The 20,715-nt window shown below is 43.4% G+C and overlaps 1 protein-coding gene across 2 annotated transcripts in view; it reads right to left on the minus strand.

Annotated features, from left to right (window-relative positions):
* Positions 1–20,562, minus strand: part of si:ch211-218d20.15 — a 25,724-nt gene extending 5,162 nt beyond the window's left edge. The window contains exons 1-8 of one of the 2 annotated variants that reach the window (XR_005944431.1): positions 20,496–20,562; positions 12,456–12,574; positions 9,896–9,956; positions 6,239–6,306; positions 5,803–5,905; positions 3,195–3,285; positions 1,705–1,823; positions 357–468 (exon numbers count right to left, since the gene is read on the minus strand). Coding sequence is in view for 1 of the 2 variants with exons in the window: in XM_041199203.1 (XP_041055137.1) it covers positions 323–468; positions 1,705–1,823; positions 5,803–5,905; positions 6,239–6,306; positions 9,896–9,956; positions 12,456–12,574; positions 20,496–20,559 (680 nt within the window). In the remaining variant the exon portion in view is untranslated. Of the gene's footprint in view, positions 1–322; positions 469–1,704; positions 1,824–3,194; positions 3,286–5,802; positions 5,906–6,238; positions 6,307–9,895; positions 9,957–12,455; positions 12,575–20,495 lie in introns of those variants that run through there. The other variant, XM_041199203.1, reaches the window with a different exon arrangement.
* Positions 20,563–20,715: the final 153 nt, after the last annotated feature.

Here is a 20,715-nt window from a genome sequence, read left to right on the forward strand (position 1 = left end):
ACATCTACATTTTGTGAAGTCAAAGCAACTATTTAAACATTAAACATTCCTCTCCACACTAATCTAATCTAGTTTCATAATTTCAAACAGAAATGGGTTGTGTTATTCTAGTTTATCTTCTGATTCTTCTCACTTATCTCTTTTGTCAACACTGACTTTGGTTGGGGTATGGGTTACCAGTGTAAGTGAAGCACAGGAGTCCTCAACATATAGAGCTTAAAACTGTTCAGTGATTTCCACCGAATACCATTCCAGAATGCATCATAAAAGAACATCTTCCCATCTTCTGTCACAACCCTTGGTTTCTGCCAGTCCTACTCACCAGTTTACGTAATGGTACGGTAGCACAGGCTCCTTCTCCAACCCCTCACCAACTGCCAGTCCAGATTTTAAAGCTTTGAAATTAGCTTCAATGTCTTTTTTTAAGATGTCCAAACGAACAGACCCACTGAAATAATTTATAACTTTCTGCAAGGAGAAAATAAAGATACTTTAATGAAAAACAGCTGTCCTTCAATTGCTTAGTGGACACTGCCATCACTCAGTGTTGTACTAAGCTACGCAGAGCTGAAGATCCTGAATTTGATTCCAAGTATCTGCTTTACGTTGTTATGAAGTGGTTTCTTGTCCTGCTGGTTTCCAAAGTATGATCTTGCAAAACCGGTAGCAATTCCAAATTAAATCTGTTGGATTCATGAAGGCCAGTGTTCAGTAAAACCAGTAGGTTTACACTGGGGTTACCACTGGTTACATGAGATCAGGGATTTTCAAAACCAAGATTGATTGATTTTTGTTCTGTAAGGGTATCAAAGGCCTATGGAACATAAGGTGGGTAAATGAAGTTGGAGTGCTGATCAGTCAGATGTAACTGAATGGCTTGGGAGGCTAAATGGTCTACAGAGATATGTTCCTAACAGGTTGGACAAAGCTCAGTGATGTTTTATTAATGTATCATATCACAAGCATCATTTAGCCTAGAACAAGAGGTTTTTTTTAAAATAAAGGAATGCCTCTCTTTCAATTGTATCTGTTCACTAAGGATTTGCTATGTCACACCCAGTGATGTTCAGTTAGCCAATATTTCAATTCTTCAAATCTATGAGCTCCAATACCTATTTTGTACTCCTTTGCTTTTGTGCTTTAACTTGGAATATTTTAAAAACAAAAAGAATTGAAAGATGTAAAAGATACCTAGGAATAAATTACAGGATTAATATAACTGGCTCAGACAACATTACACACAAAAAAAGCGGAGCATGATCTTTGGCTGCCTCCTTTCCCAAACCATCCTCAATCAGTGCAATATGTGGGTCAGTGAGCTTTAACAGTAACAGAATAAGAAAAATGAAATAGCCCAGTTGAGGATCATGAGGGGAAAATAAAATCACCAAAAATAAAATCACCACTAGTGCCCAGCAGAGTTTAACTCAGTCATAGCCCAGGTCCCTCACATGTTTTGTTGATAATTATTAAAGGCCCAAAGCTGCTTAATCCCTTCAAACACAATCTGACACACACCTGATATTTCATATAATTACTAGATTCTTTTATTTGTTTGTGGAATCCATCATAGTCAGGGAGGGGGAAAAGGGAGGAAATAGAAGCGGTATGATAAAAACGCTTGATGACACATCACATAATGGACATAATTTTACAACGACAATTTTTACAATGCGCCCTGAGGTTAAACATGATAATACTCACATATAAGACTGAAAGCTGATGTGCTATGTACTTGTGGCTTCCCAGGTGCTGCACATCATCTTCCAACTGCTGGCTTAAAACCAGGAGCTGATTTAGTTTCCCAATGTGGGAAAAATAATCTGCATTGAAAGCACAGACAAAACAACATTAATCTTCTGCTCTCAACAGCTTAATTGGTGCAATACAGTGTGGTTTCCTTGAGGGGAAAGACAGCTATTGAAGAAGTAGGGAAGATCATCACACCAACAGAATAAGTGAAGCTACGATTGTGAAGAACTTGTAAAGTGTAATCAGCGCACAACAAAGCTTTTATAGCATGGTAAAAAATAAATAAAATTTTCCTATGAATTTAATCAGGAAAGAAGGACTAAGGATCAGAAATATATTACAATTAGTACAAATAGAACAGTAAATGTGTTATTGACCTACAAATGCAAGTAATCAGATATTCATAATACATTATCCAAAGTTACATTTTATAATCCATGTACGCAACACAAAATTCCTCAATTTATAATGTAGTACAAAATTAGGTAATACTATTGAATTAACCATGCAAAATCACAGTACTTCAGTTAAGAATTCACAGATTCATAGACAATTCAAGAACATTAGAAGAAACTTCTAACAGTTCCACTCAATAATTCAAGTTACTTCCTCTGAAGACCACATGTTTTCACCCCACAGGATATTTGTGTATTATATATACATAATTTAAATAATAAAGGCAGTCATTCAATAACTTGTGATAAACTTGATTTTAAGAAACTGTTATTCAAGGTACTTAAAAGAAAACATAATTCATGCATGCACAGGTTTGCTTTCCGACACATAAATAACATATTTTCCTTGTTCTTTAAGATCCTGCGTGCTCCACATTATTCCCTGGATGAAATGTGTAAATAAACTGCTCTCAGGCCTCCAAAGCACTTTTAGACTTTCTTAAAGGTTCAACCAGAGACATGAAATTTCCATGCAGCACTCTTCAGTTTGACTATTTTCCTGTCAGTACATCAAATCAAGGCTGTTGGAGGTTGTAATGCCTTGATTCTGGAACTCACAGGAAGGAAACCAGCTCCGTATATTTGGGTGTTGGTGGAGACCTATTAAAAACTCAGCAGCCCCCAAAAAATGGAAGCCTCTAGTGTCATCAGCTTTCTGAAAGTCAGTTTCTTTATGCTAAGGAGAGTTGTTAACAGTAAGATTTCCACGTGCCTGGTGCCAGTGGTACACCTTGTAGCTAAAAGGCTTCCTAACCAGTTGTTAAAAGGAATTTAACAACAATCCAAGGCATTGCCTATTTTCTTTAGTTCATTGTGTCAGGTACAATACAGCATGACAGAAATTGAGAATGTATTGTGTGAGCAACCATGAGTGCAAATCCCACATTATAAAACTAATGCAAACCATTGTTTATTTTTAATAAGAAAAAAAATAGATGAAATTAAAAGACGGCAAAGGTAAAATGTTATTATTAGTTATTAACTCACCTGAATGCAAAACCCTCACAGTTCTTCATACACAACAAAAAGCCACCTTTGACGCAAAAGCTATAGAAAACCGTAGGGTTGGGTTTCAACACTAAACAAAAATTAAAATAAAATTTAAGCACTACAATTTAATAAAACAAAATAAAAAGCACCTTAAGCTGTTACTAAGAAACTAAAACCAAGATAAATTAGCACTTTTTGCCACACAGCATATGTGAATAATGCATCACACATTATGCTTTCCAACCCCAAACTTTTAAATGATTGTGTGGCCTCATTTTAAAGCTAACTGCAATACTGTCAGTCATGTTTCTCAACAGTTAGTCTGAGGTACGACATTTTAAAATAGACAGCTTCATAGCGAAGAGGCTGAATTGACAAACTTTGTATAGAGGTCTGATGAAATACGGATTTATCCACATTAGCATTTTTAAGCCCAGCGAAAACACCATGTGACATTTGATTTGTAAGTAAACATTCAAAGAAGGTACAAATAAAGGTAGCAAATTACCACTTTGTATTCCTTGCCAACAGATAAGAAGAAATTGTTTAGGATTTTTCTAGACACTTTGATCCCTATTGTGTATTATCATTTCATCCAACTCCATTAATTAAAATTAAAATGCTGTTGGAAGTCTTTGTACGAATTTCGATCCTCTCTGCTATGGAGAAGCAAATGTTATTACAATAGTAAGTTCGTCACAGCAGAAAGATGAAGAAGAATTGATAATATAGTGACACACTTGCAATACAATTGACTGTTTTACAGATTTGGATGCCCAGAACACTGATCAAAACAGAACATGCTGGAAACGCTCAGCAGGTCAGGCAGCATCTGTGGAGAGAAATATAGAGCTAACGATTCAGATCAATAACCTTTCTTCAGAACAAAACAGATGAAAGGTTAACAACCTGAAACGTTAACTTTGTTTCTCTCTCCACAGATGCTTCTTGACCTGCTGAGTATTTCCAGCATTTTCAGTTTCTATTTCAGATTTCCACAGTATTTTGCTTTTGTTCTGCTTTAATCAGTTTAACATGGAAACCCAGGATTAAGTTTACAGAACCAATTTCCCTCATCTTTGCTTCTGGAGAACACAGATACTGTGAGCGTTTGGATTAGAAAGAAAGCTAAAATTGCTTTCACTTGTAAATATAATACGGTTTCATTTTTTTAAATGTTTCCTCATAAACCCTCTTACCGTTGCTTATCCCACTTCCATTTCCTATTTTCTCCTTTATCTCATTACAGTCATCATAAGCCAACAACCTACAGAAACACTTTCACTCTTTCTCTAACTTGTCCATATAGATTGAAAGCAAACAATCTGAAATGGAGCAATAGATGTGATTAAAAGCTCAGATGGTGGCTGATCATCAATCTGGCTATGATCCACCTCCTTTCCCCCAGCATGCTTCATACAGAGTGACAACAAAAGACACAATCAAGTCAAAGAAAGAAGTCTTAACTACTCGCTCATGCAAGTTGATCTGCTGACAGTTAACTGTTGACTCAATGTCATTGTTATATGCCTCCCACTATACCGCCATATCCCATCAACAAAAATCTCAGCCAGTGCTCCTGACATGAGCACTCAGGATCATAGAACCACTGCAGCCCAGAAAGAGGCCATTTGGCTGGTTTTCTGCAAGAGCAATTCAACTAGTCCCACTTCCCTGACCTTTCCCCATAGCCATCCAATTTATTTTCCTTCAGGTGCTTATCCAATTCCCTTTTGAAAGCCATGATTGAATCTGCCTCCATCAGCCTTTCAAACAGTGCATTCCAGATCCTAAACACTCACTGAGCAAAAAAAAAACTCCAATGTCACTCTTAGGTCCTTTGCCAGTCACCTTAAATCTGTATTCTCTGGTTCACACCCCTTTTGCCAATGGAACAGTTTCTTTCCATCTAATCTGTTCAGATCCCTCATGATTTTGAACACCTCTATCAAATTTCTTCTCAACCTTTTCTTCTCTAAGAATAACAACCTTGGCTCCTCCAGTTTATCCATGTAACTGAAGCCCTGGAATCGTTTTCATAATTTTTTTCTGCTCCCTCTCTTAAGCCTCCACATCCTTTCTAAAGTGCAGTACAGAGAATTGGACACAATATTCCAATTGAGGTCGAAGCAGTGTTTTATAAAGGTTTATCATAACTTCCTTGCTTTTGTAATTTGTGCCTCGGCCAGAATTCCATCTGCTTTTTTAACTGCTTTCTCAACCTGCCCTACCACCTTCGACAATTTATGCACATATACCTAGGTCTCTCTCTGTTCCCATATCCATTTTACAATTGTACTCTTTAGTTTATATTGCCTGTCCTCATTCTTCCTACCAAAATGTATCCCCTCACATATTGTACTTTATTTACATCATCTCCCAACATCATGATGTCTCATTGTTGCATTTTAACTGCCAAACCTCCCAATGTACACATTATCATTTATTCAGTGATATACTTAATTTTAATCTATTTGATTTGATATTACAAGTCTTCTGTAGAATTAAAAAGACATACACAACCAAAATCATTAAGAACAGTACATTGATATCATTTATTTGTAGAACATACACGAATGTATTAAGACGGTGAAAGCACTCTTACCATCCAAGGGAGGTTGTTCCAGCATGTCAACAGGTCTACCATGTATTACAAATATTTCAACACGGGGAAACAATGTCGACAATCCTTGAGAATCCAGATAGTCCTGTGAAAGACAGTTTACACTGTACTTTATGGACTTATGAAAAGAGGCTACATAGCAATAATACAGCAATAGCACCCCTTTAGAAAACATTCAGAGTACATTTTTTACAACAGTAAAATTGATCAATTATTTCCAAATAGCATCTTCACTCAGAAAAATGTCTCAAAATTGCTTCACAGACCTTCTCATTATTATTACCAGTGCATCAGAGCTGCAGCTTGAAATACTGTAATACAAATATATTACAACCAACCAATATATGTCTAGACAGAAACAATATTGCATACCACTCTACAATTAATTAGAATCTTAAAAGATGGTAAAGCACATTACCTCTAACTGTGGAACAGGGTCTGGCAGATGTTCCAGATATTGTTTAATTCTTTCAACATAATCTACACCTGTATGAGAATGAAAGAACAATTTGAAAAACAACCCAAGCATGTTGTTGAATTCCAATGTACCGTTATTTTAAAATACTTATCCAGGCTGTAGTAAAGTATCTCTTCAGAATTAAATACTTACGCTTTTGGGGCCTGGATTGAAGTTCGGCCCCGACAATGTTTGTTTTAAGTGTCCTATACGAAGAAGATTTGAGATACACAACATATTTCTCAGTGGATATGGAGCCACAGTAGAAAACTGTCCCAAATTAGCACCCACAAGATGGCTAGTATTAGAAATGGGAAAATTTGCACTGGTGCAGTACAAGCTGCAATTGGGGCAGAGGCACATTTTTGTTGTGAAAGCATTTACACTGCATTCAACTGAGTTTGGGAGTTTTTGATGCTGAAAATAGATATCCGAAATGGGGGGTGGGGGAAGAATTCTTTTTCTTTTTTTCCAAAACTTCACACAATTTCCAGTTCCATCACCCCTCTACCCTACATAGATAGCACCTTAAACATGTGTTTCTTAACAATAAAAGTTTAAATTGTTATGAAGGCAGCAAAAAAAAATTAATACCTCAAAAGGCCACTGGGGCCCAAACTAGTTACTGATATATCAGATGGGTAAAATTGATCTTAGGTGATAGTGTAAAACAGATTATAGCAAATCAGTATACACGCCACCCAAATAAAATCAGTGGAAAAGATAGTCAAGTTGTGTGTAAAATATGCTGTTGTTTCCCTATTACCCATCTTGTGCTACTGTCCAATACCATTTCACCACAACCACCAAGCCCCCCACCGCCCCCCTCACTAACCTCCTCAATGCTTGCCAACACCTCAGTTTCTTCAGCAAAGCTCTTGACAACCATACATAAATAGCAAATAGGAAATGTGGCTTTTTTTGAACATCAATTTTCACTTCATAGATTTCAGCAAATTTCTTATATCAAATATTTTAACATAAGTCCATTGCAAACATTATCCTGGACTATTCCTTTGAGACAGTGGCTCCACTTATTCCAAAACAATAACATTCCCAAACTAAACAAATCGTTTTTGATGAAGTCTCAATGTAACGACTTGCCCTTACACAGGCAATTTTATTTTCTACTATTCATGAGTGTGGGATCATTCAGCCAAAAACCAGAGGATTGTTTGCTAGTCTGTTGACACTTTGTCGTCAAATGATAGCCAAATTAATAAAAGCTGCCACAAAATAAAATAGATATACAATGAACTGAAAACTTAACAACCCTACTCCTCCCCTGAAGCTTCAAAGATGGTTCCTTGGACAGCAAGCATCCAACCAGTCATTATTTACTCTTGATAAAAGCAAAATACTGTGGATGCTGGAAATCTGAAACAAAAACAAAAATAGCTGGAAAAACTCAGCAGGTCTGACAGCATCTGCAGAGAGGAATGCAGTTAATGTTTCGAGTCCGTATGACTCTTCATCAGAACTAAAGAAAAATAGAAATGAGGTGAAATATAAGCTGTTTGAGGAGGGGTGGGACAGGTGGAGCTGGATAAAGGGCCAATGATAGGTGGAGGCAAAGAAGAGATTGCCAAAGATGTCATAGCCAAAAGGACAAAGGGGTGTTGACAGTGGTGATATTAGCTAAGGAATTTGCTAATGGTGACATTAAGGATAAAAAGCAGGATGAGCAAGTGACAGATAGCCCTAGTGGGGGTTGGGTGAGGGGAACGAATCGAAATGGGCTAAAGTGTGAAGATAAAACAATGGTTGGAAATAAATTTAAAAATAATAGAAATGGGTGGGAAAAGAAAAATATATAAAATATATATATATAAAATAAAAAAAAAATTATAAATTATAAGAAAAAAGGGGGATCGGAAAGGGGGTGGGGATGGGGGAGAGAGTTCGTGATCTGAAGTTGTTGAACTCAATATTCAGTCCGGAAGGCTGTAAAGTGCCTAATCGGAAGATGAGATGCTGTTCCTCCAGTCTGTGTTGAGCTTCACTGGAACATTGCAGCAGGCCAAGGACGGACAGGTGGGCATGGGAGCAGGGTGGTGTGTTGAAATGGCAAGTGACAGGGAGGTCTGGGCATGTGTGCAGACAGACCGAAGGTGTTCTGCAAAGCGGTCACCCAGTCTGCGTTTGGTCTCCCCAATGTAGAGGAGACTGCATTGGAAGCAGCGAATGCAGTAGACCAAATTGAGGGAAATGCAAATGAAGTGCTGCTTCACTTGAAAGGAGTGGTTGGGCCCTTGGACGATGAGGAGGGGGAAATAAAGGGGCAGGTGTTGCACCTTCTGCGGTTGCACGGGAAGGTGCCGTGGGAGGGGGTTGATGTGTAGGGGATGATGGACGAGTGGATCTCCATCTTGAGCTTAATGTGGCAGGTTGTTTGAATGCAGAATAAGTCTCTCCCATGGTTCCAGCAGGGTTCATTTAATAAGGATCAGGCTTGGAAATCCTTGCCAGTTTTCCCTCCTTCTATCATGGACACCAAGATCAATGGAAACGTACTGATTACCCTTGCTCCCTGGATGAGATTAGCTAACTGAGCAGACCTCCCTTTCACTTGAAGATTTTTTTTTGTTTCCTTTAGCTTTCTCTGTAATGTTCACCCAAGATGGCAGAAATGCAGCCTGGCCCTCAGACCTCTGCCAATGCAATGCTATAACTATCAATTGCTAGGAAAGGTACAAGAGCACTGTGGGTTTACACAAATTACTGTTTACCTTCTTTTATTCTCTGTGGAACATGACTCATTTCAGTTGAACTGAGCAGTTTCCCGCTTGTGTGCTTGCCCACTCCCCCCCAACCTTCTATTTATTATCATGGACAAGAAAATCACAGGCTGGTGAACACCAATATGGGGAATACATGTAGAAAACCCCAGTCGCTATTTCTTCTCCCTCCTTCTTAACTGAATTTACTTTGGAAAGTAAATTTACCCATTAACACCTTGCACATTTGGCACACTTATACTACAACACTGCAGTATGCCATCAATCAAACCAGAGTAAGACATACGCAACAGAATCCAACCGCAGTTTAGTGTGATTTTATGCAAGAAATTATCTTCTGCGACTTATAAAAAGGCCAATTAGCACAATCATTGACTAAACTGCATAAATAAGTGAGAGAAGTTTAAATTATCTCAATTTACAAAGTGGCAGAGAGAACTCTATAGTTAACTAAGTATCATTAACCCATAAATCAAAGGAGGCTTATAGGTTGGATGTTTTTCCAGTCCCATGTTAAGCCGGCTGCCAGAGACACCTATTGGACACCTGGAAAAGCAAATTGGAATAAAGAATGCAATGTTGGATAGGAAAAGAACAGCAAAATAAAACCATAATACACCACCTTTACCTGCTCTATTTTCACAGTGGAGCCTCTGCCTACCCTCACCTCCGCTGCCCAAATATCACTTAATGTTCTTTACCAGTTTCTCTACTCCTAGAAGCTTCCGGGTGACTACCCTCCAGAATGTCTGCTCCAGAAACCTTCTACTAGGACAGATTAAAGACATCTCAATTTGGGACCCAGTGACAATAAAAACTGTACATTCGCCACAGTAATTCTTTTTGCTTGAAAATCCACCTAAAGAACTGATGTACCTACCTCTTATGTGAAAAGACTCTGACTCTACGGGACTTTTGTCTTCCCTAAGCTGTTCCTGTAACTAGAAATAACAATGGTTTCAATTAGTCAAAGGATAGTACAAGCTTTTCCTAATTCAGAATAGAAAAATGTTATCACTTAAGTAACTCTGTACTATACCAGGGAACTGAAGATGAAGTGAGACAGGGATAAGGTAAAGGGGTTTAGGGTGAGAGAGAAGTTCCCTTCCAAGACATGCACCATCTCATCTTGGAACATATATTGCCGTTCCTTCATCTTTGGAAGCCCAATGTCTTGGGACTCCAAACCCAACAGTATTGTAGGAGTATCACCACCACTTTGTCAAGGGCAATCAGGGGTGGGTAATAAAAAAGTGCTGGCTTGCTAGCGATGTCCATATCTTAACTTTTTTTTATATAGCAAGGCAAACAGGTTTAGGAAGAGAGTTCCACTACAGAGAGGTGTCATAGCTAAAGGATCTGGCAATAGAGCAAATGTAAGGGAGGGGGCGATACACAAGAAACCCAAACAAGAATACTTCTTCATATATGTGAGAATAAGAACATAAGAAATAGGAGCAGGAGTTGGCCACTTGTGCCTGCCCCACAATTCAATAAGATCATGGTTAATCTGATTGTGAGCTTAAGTCCACTTTCCTGCCTGTCTCCCACAATCTTTGACTCCCTTGCAGATCAAAAACCTGTCTAACTCAATCTTAAATATATTCAATGACATTAAGGGCTGAATTTTGCCATTGGCGAGCAGGGGGCGGGGCCCACTCGCCAACACGTAAAATGACGCAGGATGATGTTGGGCAGAACCCCCGACATTATCCTGGCCCATTTAAATTTTCAGGAAGGCAGGCCTGCATCCGCCGACCTGTCAATGGCCAATTGAGGCCATTGACAGGATCATTGAAACAATTAAAGGACCTGCCTGTCCAACCTCAAGGTTGATGGGCAGGCCAGGAGCCCCGGCGGGCAATAGAATAAACGTGAAACCTCATCCAGCGGCGGGATGAGGTTTCATGTAGGAATTTTAGAAGTTTAATAAAGTTTTAGTGTAATTAATGAACATGTCACATGAGGGAAACATGTTAAAGATTTTTTTTTTCTATTTGTAATGTTTTTAAAAGATTCAGCAATCTCCCTGAGGCAGCACTTTGCCTCAGGGAGATGTGCGCTCTTTCGTGCACATGCTTTTGGGGAATTCCACCCCACCCCCCCACCCCGCCCGCACAGGAAACACATAGCTCTTCCCAGTGGACGTCACGCTGGGCGGGCCTTAATTGGCCCCCCCGTGTAAAATGGCGGTGGGGCCCGCTTCTCCGGCGGGGATTGGCTCCCCACCCGCCGGAGATTGGGTCGGGCCCATCCGCCCAGCAGGCAGAAAATTCTGCCCTAAGTTTCTGCAGGATATTTAAACAGGGAGGGGGTACGCGATTCAGAACAATTATGAATGCAGTACAGCAAATCTTGTCCTAGCTGACAGTAAAGTCAGCATTGACTTGGAAATCGACCTGAACTAATCTAGCCCATATACGCGATACTGGGATATGATTTACATCACACTGCACAACGATGTTCTTCCTAACTATTCACGCCATTTGTGGATTAAAAATCATTTGACTCATCTACCCCTACTTATATTACAGCTGTATATTTGTAGCTGAATTTCACAAATACTTTACATTACATTCAATTCTACATCACTGACTGCCTCATTACAGAAAGGGTGTAATTGCAGAGAAGGTACAGAGCAGATTTACAAGGGTGTTGCCAGGACTGGAAAATTGCAGCTATGAGGAAAGACTGGATAGGCTGGGGTTGTTCTCCTTGGAACACAGGAGGCCGAGGGGAGATTTGATTGAGGTGTACAAAATTGTGAGGGACCTGGATAGAGTGAATGGAAGGGCCTATTTACTTTAGCAGAGAGGTCAGTGACTAGGGGGCTTGGATTTATAGCGATTTGTAGAAAGATTAGAGGGGAGATGAGGGAAAATCTTTCACTGGGAGGGTTGTGGAGGTCTGGAACTCACTGCCTGAAAGGAAAGTAGAGGCAGAAACCCTCAACTCATTTAAAAGGTGTCTGGATATGCACCTTATTTGCCGTAACCTGCACGGCCACGGACCAAATGCTGTGGGTTTAGGCTGGGTAACTCGTTTCTCGGCCGGCACAGACACCGTGGGCCAAGTGGGCTCTTTCTGTGCCGTAAACTATGATTCTGGGTGGGGGGGAACATTCTCATGAGGCCCTGATTCTTCGTTAAGCTGTTGAACTATTTCTTGCCAATATAAATGGACAATAAAAGACACAGATTGTATGTGCAATTGCTTGCATCTGGTTACTATCAATATGTTCAATATTCCCATAAAAAACACTTCCTACAGAATTCCAACAATCATACTGAAGTAAAATAATTGATTTTTTTTTTAAATTATTGAGTGAAGTCACAATTAAAATAACTCTAACAAATTTGTTTTGTAGCTAATATATTTATGGTCAGTAACTGATTCCCACAATCATTGATCACACCACATTTAACTGACACATTACATACTTGATGCACCTCAGCCCGGATAAGGAGATCAAGCTGAAAACAGAGAGACCAGATTTCCACAGCCACTTGCTCACTGCTCAATTGGATGGGTCGAAGGGGTTTCTTAACGTTAACATCCACTGGACACAAAGAGAGACAACAAATTACATGTTATATCATAATCGTGCTGAGTTAACCTGTAAAACACAAAAAGAAAACTAAACTGTTAAATGAAATTGTAGAAATTAACTTTATTTATGCGATCTCCTAATTCCTCCCTCCATATCTAAATTGTCTCAGTAACTCAGTCCTAGAAATTAAAACTTCAATTTTCAAAGACGTTGGTAATACATACGTACGTACGAATTAGGAGTAGTAGGCCATTCAGTCCCTTGAGCCTGCTCCGCCATTTGATAAGATCCAATTGTGACTTCAACTCTACTTTCCTGTCTACCCCCTATACCCATTGACTCCCTTATCAATCAAGGATCTATCTGACTCAGCCATAAAAATATTCAATGACCCTACCTCCACTGCTCTCTAGGAACAGAATTCCACAGACTAATAGCCGAGAGAAAAATTTCTCCTCACCTCCGTCTTAATTGCACGAGATGTTTCCAAGTTTAACCTTAGTTCAGTCGTAGCATTCCCACCTTTGGGTCCAAAGGTTGTGGGCTCAAACCCCACTGCAGAGACGAGCACAGAGAAGTACTGAGGGAATGCTGCACTATCAGAGATGCTATCTTCCAAATGAAAAGCTAAACCTAGGCTCTGTATTCCCACTCAGGATGACATAAAGGATCCCACAATATTACGTCGAAGTAGAGCAGGATACTTTCTCCCCACCCTGTTAATGGTATGTCAATTGTATTATTAAGGGTAAGGATATACAGGTGGAGTGCATTAATCGATTAAGAACTTTGAGCAAATATAAAGAGAGACTACCCCTTTAATCATATTTTGGTTTGGAGTTGCAAGTTTCTTTTAAATTTTGTCTTTAGTTTTACAGCTGACCTGAATTAGGGGCTGTGCTTGATTTGTCCTCATTTTGTTGATTTGGTTTAATTGGTTTAACCTGAAAGATATATAAAGAGAGACTTCGTAACACTGAGGCCTGAATTTTCTGGTTGGTGGGGTGGCGGAGCGGGAATGGTGTATTTCTTGACTCTTGAGGAAAGCGGGAGTGGGCAGGCAGTGGCGGGCATGCACAGACCATTGGGTCCAATGGCAACCCAGCAGCCTGTTTAAATGAAGGCCTGGCAGCCTTTTCTAGCCTGCTCACAATGGCAAGTGCAAGGCCACGGCAGAGGGCTTCTGGTGAGCAAGTCAGTCCAGAGTGCTGGCCAGTGGAGCAGGCCAAGCTGGAAGGTAGGACAGCGAGACAGGCCAGGCCACAGGGTGAAGCGGGGGGGCCAGTGTGCCCCTCATTTTTCAAGTGACTGCCTTGCTGCCCTCCTCGAGGAGGTGGCAGCACGGTGGGAGGTGCTGGTCCCCCAGGGTGGGAGGAGGAGGCCCCCCCACAGGACGAAACATGCCTGGGAGGAGGTGGTGAGCTCCCACAATGTGGTGCGGCGCACCTGGATCCAATGTCACAAGCGCTTCAATGACTTGTTACGCTCTGGCAGGATGAGTACCATATTGGCATTGGGCATTTACTCAGCAGGTCAGCTCATCCCCCTGCCGCCGCCGCCACCACCCCCCCACCCAGTGTGAGTGTCATGACTGCATTGAATCATTGACAGCATTTGTCCTTTGCTGGGTGGGCAAGCAGATTGCCCATGCTGAGGTCAGCCTGAGAGGGTGACGAGGAGGTGTGTTTTGCCCCTGCAGCATGTGTTATATTGAGTCCCACATGACTGATTTGGGGGCAACCTGAAGGAGCTGCACCTAGACGCTGTGTTAGAACTCCAGGGCATGTCCTATTTAGGTGATGAGATGCTGGGAGGGGAGCTTCAAGGTGGCGTAGCAATGAACCATCTGCTGTGCTCTGCGCTCCACGTACTTGAGCCTCCTTGCTATGGAAGGATATACCGTGTGGTGCCTAATGTGATGTAGGCAGCATGTGTCCATGGGGGAAGGGGGGGGCTGGAGGCTGTACAGCAGACCCAGTATCTTTGTGTCAGTGTTCAGCAGCAGTGGGGCGAGGAGGCACTGGAGCCCTGATATGTCCTACTCTGGTTGGGGCGGGCCATGCACGAACAGAGTCCATGTGCAATTTGTACTAATCAATGCTCTTCCCTCATTTTCAGGAGAAAAATGCTCATAATGCAGCTCAGCGTGTAAGGACTGGCTGCAGCCAGGCGCAGTTAACCATTCTAAGCCGTTTTGAGCAGAAGGCCCTGGATCTGGAGAGGCACTATGCACCCAGGTATACTGGTGTTGGTGAGGCTGGGGTGCCACGGCCAGGTATTTACACCCAACAGTGAGGTCAGCATTGTTCTCCCAACAGCCACAGCAGTGCTGAATGTTAAATGATTTAATTTTGTAACATGGCTTGACCATTGGTAATGAAAGGATAAGCACATAATGATCTGGGGGACAGGGATGCACTTTGTCATTGTCTCCATGGTAACTGATCCAATGTCCTTGATCTTCCTTTCAGCATCATCGTAGCAGGGTCGGGAGGAGCAGCAACAGAGGCCCCCTCTCACACCTGAGGAGCCTGAAGTCTCACCAGCGTCACACCATCTCTGCCAGGCAGGCACCAGCACAGATACTAGCACCTCAGTGGGAATTCAAACAATGGCTAGTGTCCCGGGCACAGCGGTGAGGGCATTCACAGTCATTGGAGGAGCTGGCAGAGACAGAGTGCCATGGCACCAGCGGTTAGAGGACTGCAGGGGACCAAACACATGTTCAGTAGGTGCCTGATGATGTGCCTCTTGAGTCGTCCGCGACGCAGCAGATGCAGGAAATGCGGCCGGGTGTGTGGGAACATTTAGGGGAGATACATGAGCTTATGCTTGGCTTGGTCTCCATGGTGGAGGAGTCCATGTGGATGATCGCCGAAGCAATGAGCCACATGTCCGAGTGTCATGCGTCCTCCATTGAGAGAGTGGTGACTCTCGTGGAGAGCCTACTCCAGGAGACCCATCAGGGCTTCCTGGGTCTGCACTCTGACCAGCAAGCGCTCACATCGGCATTGACCTCAGCTGGTCAGTGCTAGTGTGGGAGATGGTGTGGGCACCAAGTTTCCCAGCTCGGTGCCCATCCATCTGTGGTGAGCAGGGAGCACCGAAGCGACCTCACATCAGCGCGGCAGCTGCCTGTCGTCTCTACGGGCACCTCTCAGGGCGCTCCGGATGAGAGCAGCAGCTCCTCCAGCCCTCTCCCAGTGACCATATCATCCGCGAGGCTGTGACGACTGGGCTGATGCTGTGGAACTGGCAGCTCCCTCCCAGTGCAAAGTCTGGTTAGCAACAGTAACTAAGGCCTTGTTAATAAAGCTGAATGTCCAACAAAGCACTCATTACAGTTTTGGAAACAATACACATGCTGAAGAAAAGAGGCATCCTCAGCCATGGTGATATATCTGAATTTAATGTATCAAGCAAAGCAACTTATTACAAAAAAAAGTGTTAAAAATCAAATAAAATCACAAGGCTCTCATCTCAGGCCAACACAAAAGCACCAATTAAAAACCCATGGTGTGCCTAAGGCACCTTATGCTTTTGTTTCTGGGTGCCACGTCTTGGTGCTGCCCCATCGCTCGGGGTGGCATCTGAGACAGCCTGCTGACTCTGCTGTCCTGTTGGCCTTGATGACCTTGGTGGTCGTCCTCTGGCCCGTGGAGTCTGTGTTGGCCCCAATAACACTGAGTATCGAGCCGACAGCCAGGCTTGTTCTGGTGGTCCATCTGTGGTGTGTTAACTGAAGGGTCGTTGGGTTAAAGCCTCCCAGGTGTCCCTGCCTCCCTGCAGCATGACCGGGTCAGCGTTTATCCCCTCAGCATTTCCCTGTGCGTGCTCATCCTCGGACTCACTGCTGGACTCATCGTGTGCAGCTGCGGTCACTGCGTCGACATCTTCATCATCCACTGCGTCCCCCCTTTCCAGTGCAAGATTGTGAAGAGCGCAGCATGCAAACACTATCACCGAGACACGATCTGGGGGGTACTGGAGTGCACCCCGAGTGGTCCAGGTATCAGAAGCGCATCTTAAGAAGATTGATAGTTCCTCCATTACAGCCCTTGTGGAGGCCTGGCACCTATTGCACCACTGCTCAGCTTCTGTTCTTGGATGGCAGAGAGGCGTCATGAGCCACCTTCTGAGGGGATAGCCTTTGTCACCCAACAGCCATTCATCCAGCCGGGCTGGAGCACTGAAGAACCCCGGCACATGGGAGTGTCTGAGGATGTAGGCGTCATGGAAGCTGCCTGGATACCTTGCACAGACTTGTAGAATCAGCATCCTGTGGTCACATACTATCTGCACGTTCATGGAATGGAAGCCCTTCCTGTTGACGAAGGCACTGGGCTCACCTACTGGCGCCTTGATGGACACATGTGTACAGTCTATAGCACCCCTGGATGTGGGGGAAACCAGCAAGGCCGCGAAGCTTCTGGCTCACTATGTCTGGCTTGCCTGGTCCCAACGGAAGTGGATGAAGGTCAATGCCCGTCAGAACAGAGCGCCTGTAACCTGCTCGATGCAAGTGTGGACAGCTGATTGGGAGACACCACAAAGATCGGCCACCGGCCCCTGGAAGGGGCATAGAAGTTGAGGTTGCTGTGACCTTTAGAGCCACACAGTTAGTAGAGATCTCAGGCCCAATCATCTGATAGATATTGTTGACCATCTCCCTTGAGAGACAGAGCCTCCTGCGGCACTACACCTCATACATTTTGAGGTAGCTGGTTTGCTGCCTGGATACCCTGGCAGCAGGATAGTGGCGTCTTCTGCGGCCCCTTCCGCCTTGGACTACCCCTTGGGCCTGCGCCTGTCCTCCCAAAGGTGGTTCCACTGGAGGCTGAATGTACACTCCTGGCCTTCTCCCCCTTCTAGCCCTCCCTTCCTCCTCAGGGGAGCTGCCCCCAGTGTGCAGTTCAGCTCCCATTACCAGACTAAGGGAAGGCTTCCTGAAACCTGCAGGCCCAGAAGAGATTCCTCACTGCAGAGCGCTGACCTGAAGGTTAACAGTCCAGAAAAAGCAGCTGGGATGCATTTTAAAGTACCGCAGATCACACAGGTAAGTTTGAAAAATTTTCAAAAATAAATACTTGACTGTGCACATTCATGACCACAGTGAGCCCTCTTAACCCGCCCATGGATGAGGTTAATACAAATGTGTCCTACCCGCCTGCCCATTGCGCTCGTACACCGACCCGAAGATTGCATGGGCACCAAAAAATCGGCATCGATTGTACACTCAAGGACTTTAAGTGGCCCATTAATTAATGGCGGACGTGCATCGGACATCACCGTGCGTCATTTTACATGCGGACGTGCAGGGCCCGCCCCCACATGACAATGGGAAAATTCTACCCTGGGTGTTGGCTAGAGAGGAGACAGACACTTGTAACATTGTGATGACAGCAAAATACTGTGAATGCTGGAAGTCTGAAATAAAAACAAAATATGCTGGAAAAGCTCAGGTCAGGCAGCATCTGTGATGAGGGAAACAGAGTTAACGTTTTGAGTCCGTATGACTCTTCTTCATTGCAAATTTAGCATTAAGTAAAAGATTGGTATCTGGTTTCCTACTTCACCATCTGGCTATCAGAAGTTTAACACACCCCTTCCTCATGTCCTCTTCATAATATACTCACATATCTTTCTTTCTGAATGTCTTAATTCCTATCTCAGGGTATAGGCTGTCCACTGACTCCCAAAACTACCTAGATTACACACGGGGGTAGATCTATGGCAAGTGGGATACTGTCAGCTGGGACAGGTCGATGAGCAGAATGAGAGAGTTGGGTGGTTGTTACAAGTTGTAACTGCACCAAGAATGCTGTGGGATCTCTTACATCCATCAGAGAGGGACAAGCGGGGCTTTGGTTTAATATCTCATCTGAAAGACAGTGAGTGCAGCAATTGCTCAGCATTGCACCAATCGCTCAGCATTGCACCAGTCAACGATTATGTGCTCAGATCCAGAAATGGGATTAAAATCCAACAACCTCCCCTCAGCCCCCTACAAATATTCTATATTACTGAGATAGAGTCTCTCTCTCTCAAAATTTATGTTCCCTCTTGAAACCAACCAGAGGGAAAAACCTACTTGAACTCGTCCTCACCAATCTACCTGTTGCAGATGCATCTGTCCATGACAGTATTTGTAGGGGTGATCACACACAGTCCTTGTAGGCATGAAATCCTGATTTCACATTGAGGATATACTCCACTGGGTGGTGTGGCATTACCACCATGCTAAATGGTGGTAATTTTGAACAAACGTAGCAACTCAAAACTGGGCATCCATGAGGCACTGTGGGCCATCAGTAGCAGCAGAATCGTATACAACCATAATCTGTAACCTCACGGCCCAGCATATCCCCCACTTTACCATTAACATAAAGCTGGGGGATCAACCCTGGTTCAATGAATTACCACCCCATCAGTCTACTTTCCATCATCAACAAAGTGATGGAAAGTGTCATTTACAGTGCTATCAAGCAGCACTTACTCAGCAATAACCTGCTCATTGACGCTCAGTTTGGGTTCTGTCAAGGCCACTTAGCTCCTGACCTAATTACAGCCTTAGTCCAAACATGGACAAAAGAAATAAGCTCAAGAGGTGAGGTGAGAGTGACTGCCCTTTACATCAAGGCTGCATCTGACCCAGTGTGGCCTTAAGGAGCCCAAGCAAAACTGGAGAATGGCAATCAGAAGGAAAGCTCTCCGCTGGATGGAGTCATACCTAGCACAAAGGAAGATGACCGTGGTTGTTGGAGGTCAGTGATCTCAGTCCAGGACATCACTGCAGGGGTTTCTCAGGGTAGTGTCCTAAGCCCAACCATCTTCAGCTGCTTCATCAATGACCTTCCCTCCATCATAAGTGGAGATGTTCGCTGATGATTGCACAACGTTCAGCATCATTCACGACCACTAAGATACTGAAGCCATCAGTGCCCATATGCAGCAAGACCTGAAAAACATTCAGGCTTCGGCTGAAAAGTGACGAGTAACATTCACACCACACAAGTGTCAAACAGTGACAATCTCCAACAAGAGGGAGTCCAATCATCTCCCCTTGACATTCAATGGCATCACCATCGCTAAATCTCCCACTATCAATATCCTGGGGGTTATCATTGACCAGAAACTGAACTAGACCAGCCATATAAAAACTTTGGCTACAAGAGCAGGTCAGAGGCTGGGAAATCTGCAGAGAGTAACTCACCTCCAGACTCCACAAAACCTGTCCACCATCTACAAGGCACAAGTTAGGAATGTGATGGAATACTCCCCAATTGCCTAGATGAATGCAGCTCCAACAACACTGAAGAAGCTTGACACCATACAGGGCAAAGCAGCCCACTTGATCGACACCACATCCACAAACATTCATTCCCTCCATCACCGACGCACAGTAGCAGCAGTGTGTAGCATCTACAAGATGCACTGCAGGAATTCACCAAGGCTCCTTAGACAGCAACTTCCAAACCTACAACCTCTACCGCCTAGAAGGATAAGGGCATCTGACATATGGGAACACCACCACCTGGAAGTTCCCCTCTAAGCCACTCACCATCCTGACTCGGAAATATATTGCTGTTCCTTCATTGTCTCTGGGTCAAAATCCTGGAACTCCCTCCCTAACAGCGCTGTGGGTGTACCTACACCACATGGACTGTAGCAGTTCAAGAAGGCAGCTCACCACCCCCTTCTCAAGGGCAATTAGGGATGGGCAATAAATGCTGGCCCAGCCAGCGAAGCCCACATCCCCGTGAATGAATAAAGAAAAAAGGTCCCATTTATTAATATAAATAATTATTACATTGGGCGTCTCCCACCTCGGGATTGCCTTGGGCAGCTGCAGGGATGTTATTAGATATAAATGCATGGATTTTATGATCATAACAACAATGTGAACGATCGCAGTTGCCCATCTGGGTACCTCTGAAACGCCGCTGGTAGGTGCAGGGCTCCCGCAGCGGCTCCGTCCTCCCCACCGCTGCCATCGTTACCAGGACAACAGCAACCCGGAGCCTAATCCGTGCTACACCGGGTCACCCAGGGGTCACGCTGGAACCCAACTCACAAACTAAAAATCGTGTTTCATAATTTTGAGAAAAAAATCTTTATGGATTAACTAAATGTATGAAGACGATATTTGT

Source organism: Carcharodon carcharias, chromosome 11, assembly GCF_017639515.1.
Source record: "Carcharodon carcharias isolate sCarCar2 chromosome 11, sCarCar2.pri, whole genome shotgun sequence".
Lineage (NCBI taxonomy): Eukaryota > Metazoa > Chordata > Chondrichthyes > Lamniformes > Lamnidae > Carcharodon > Carcharodon carcharias.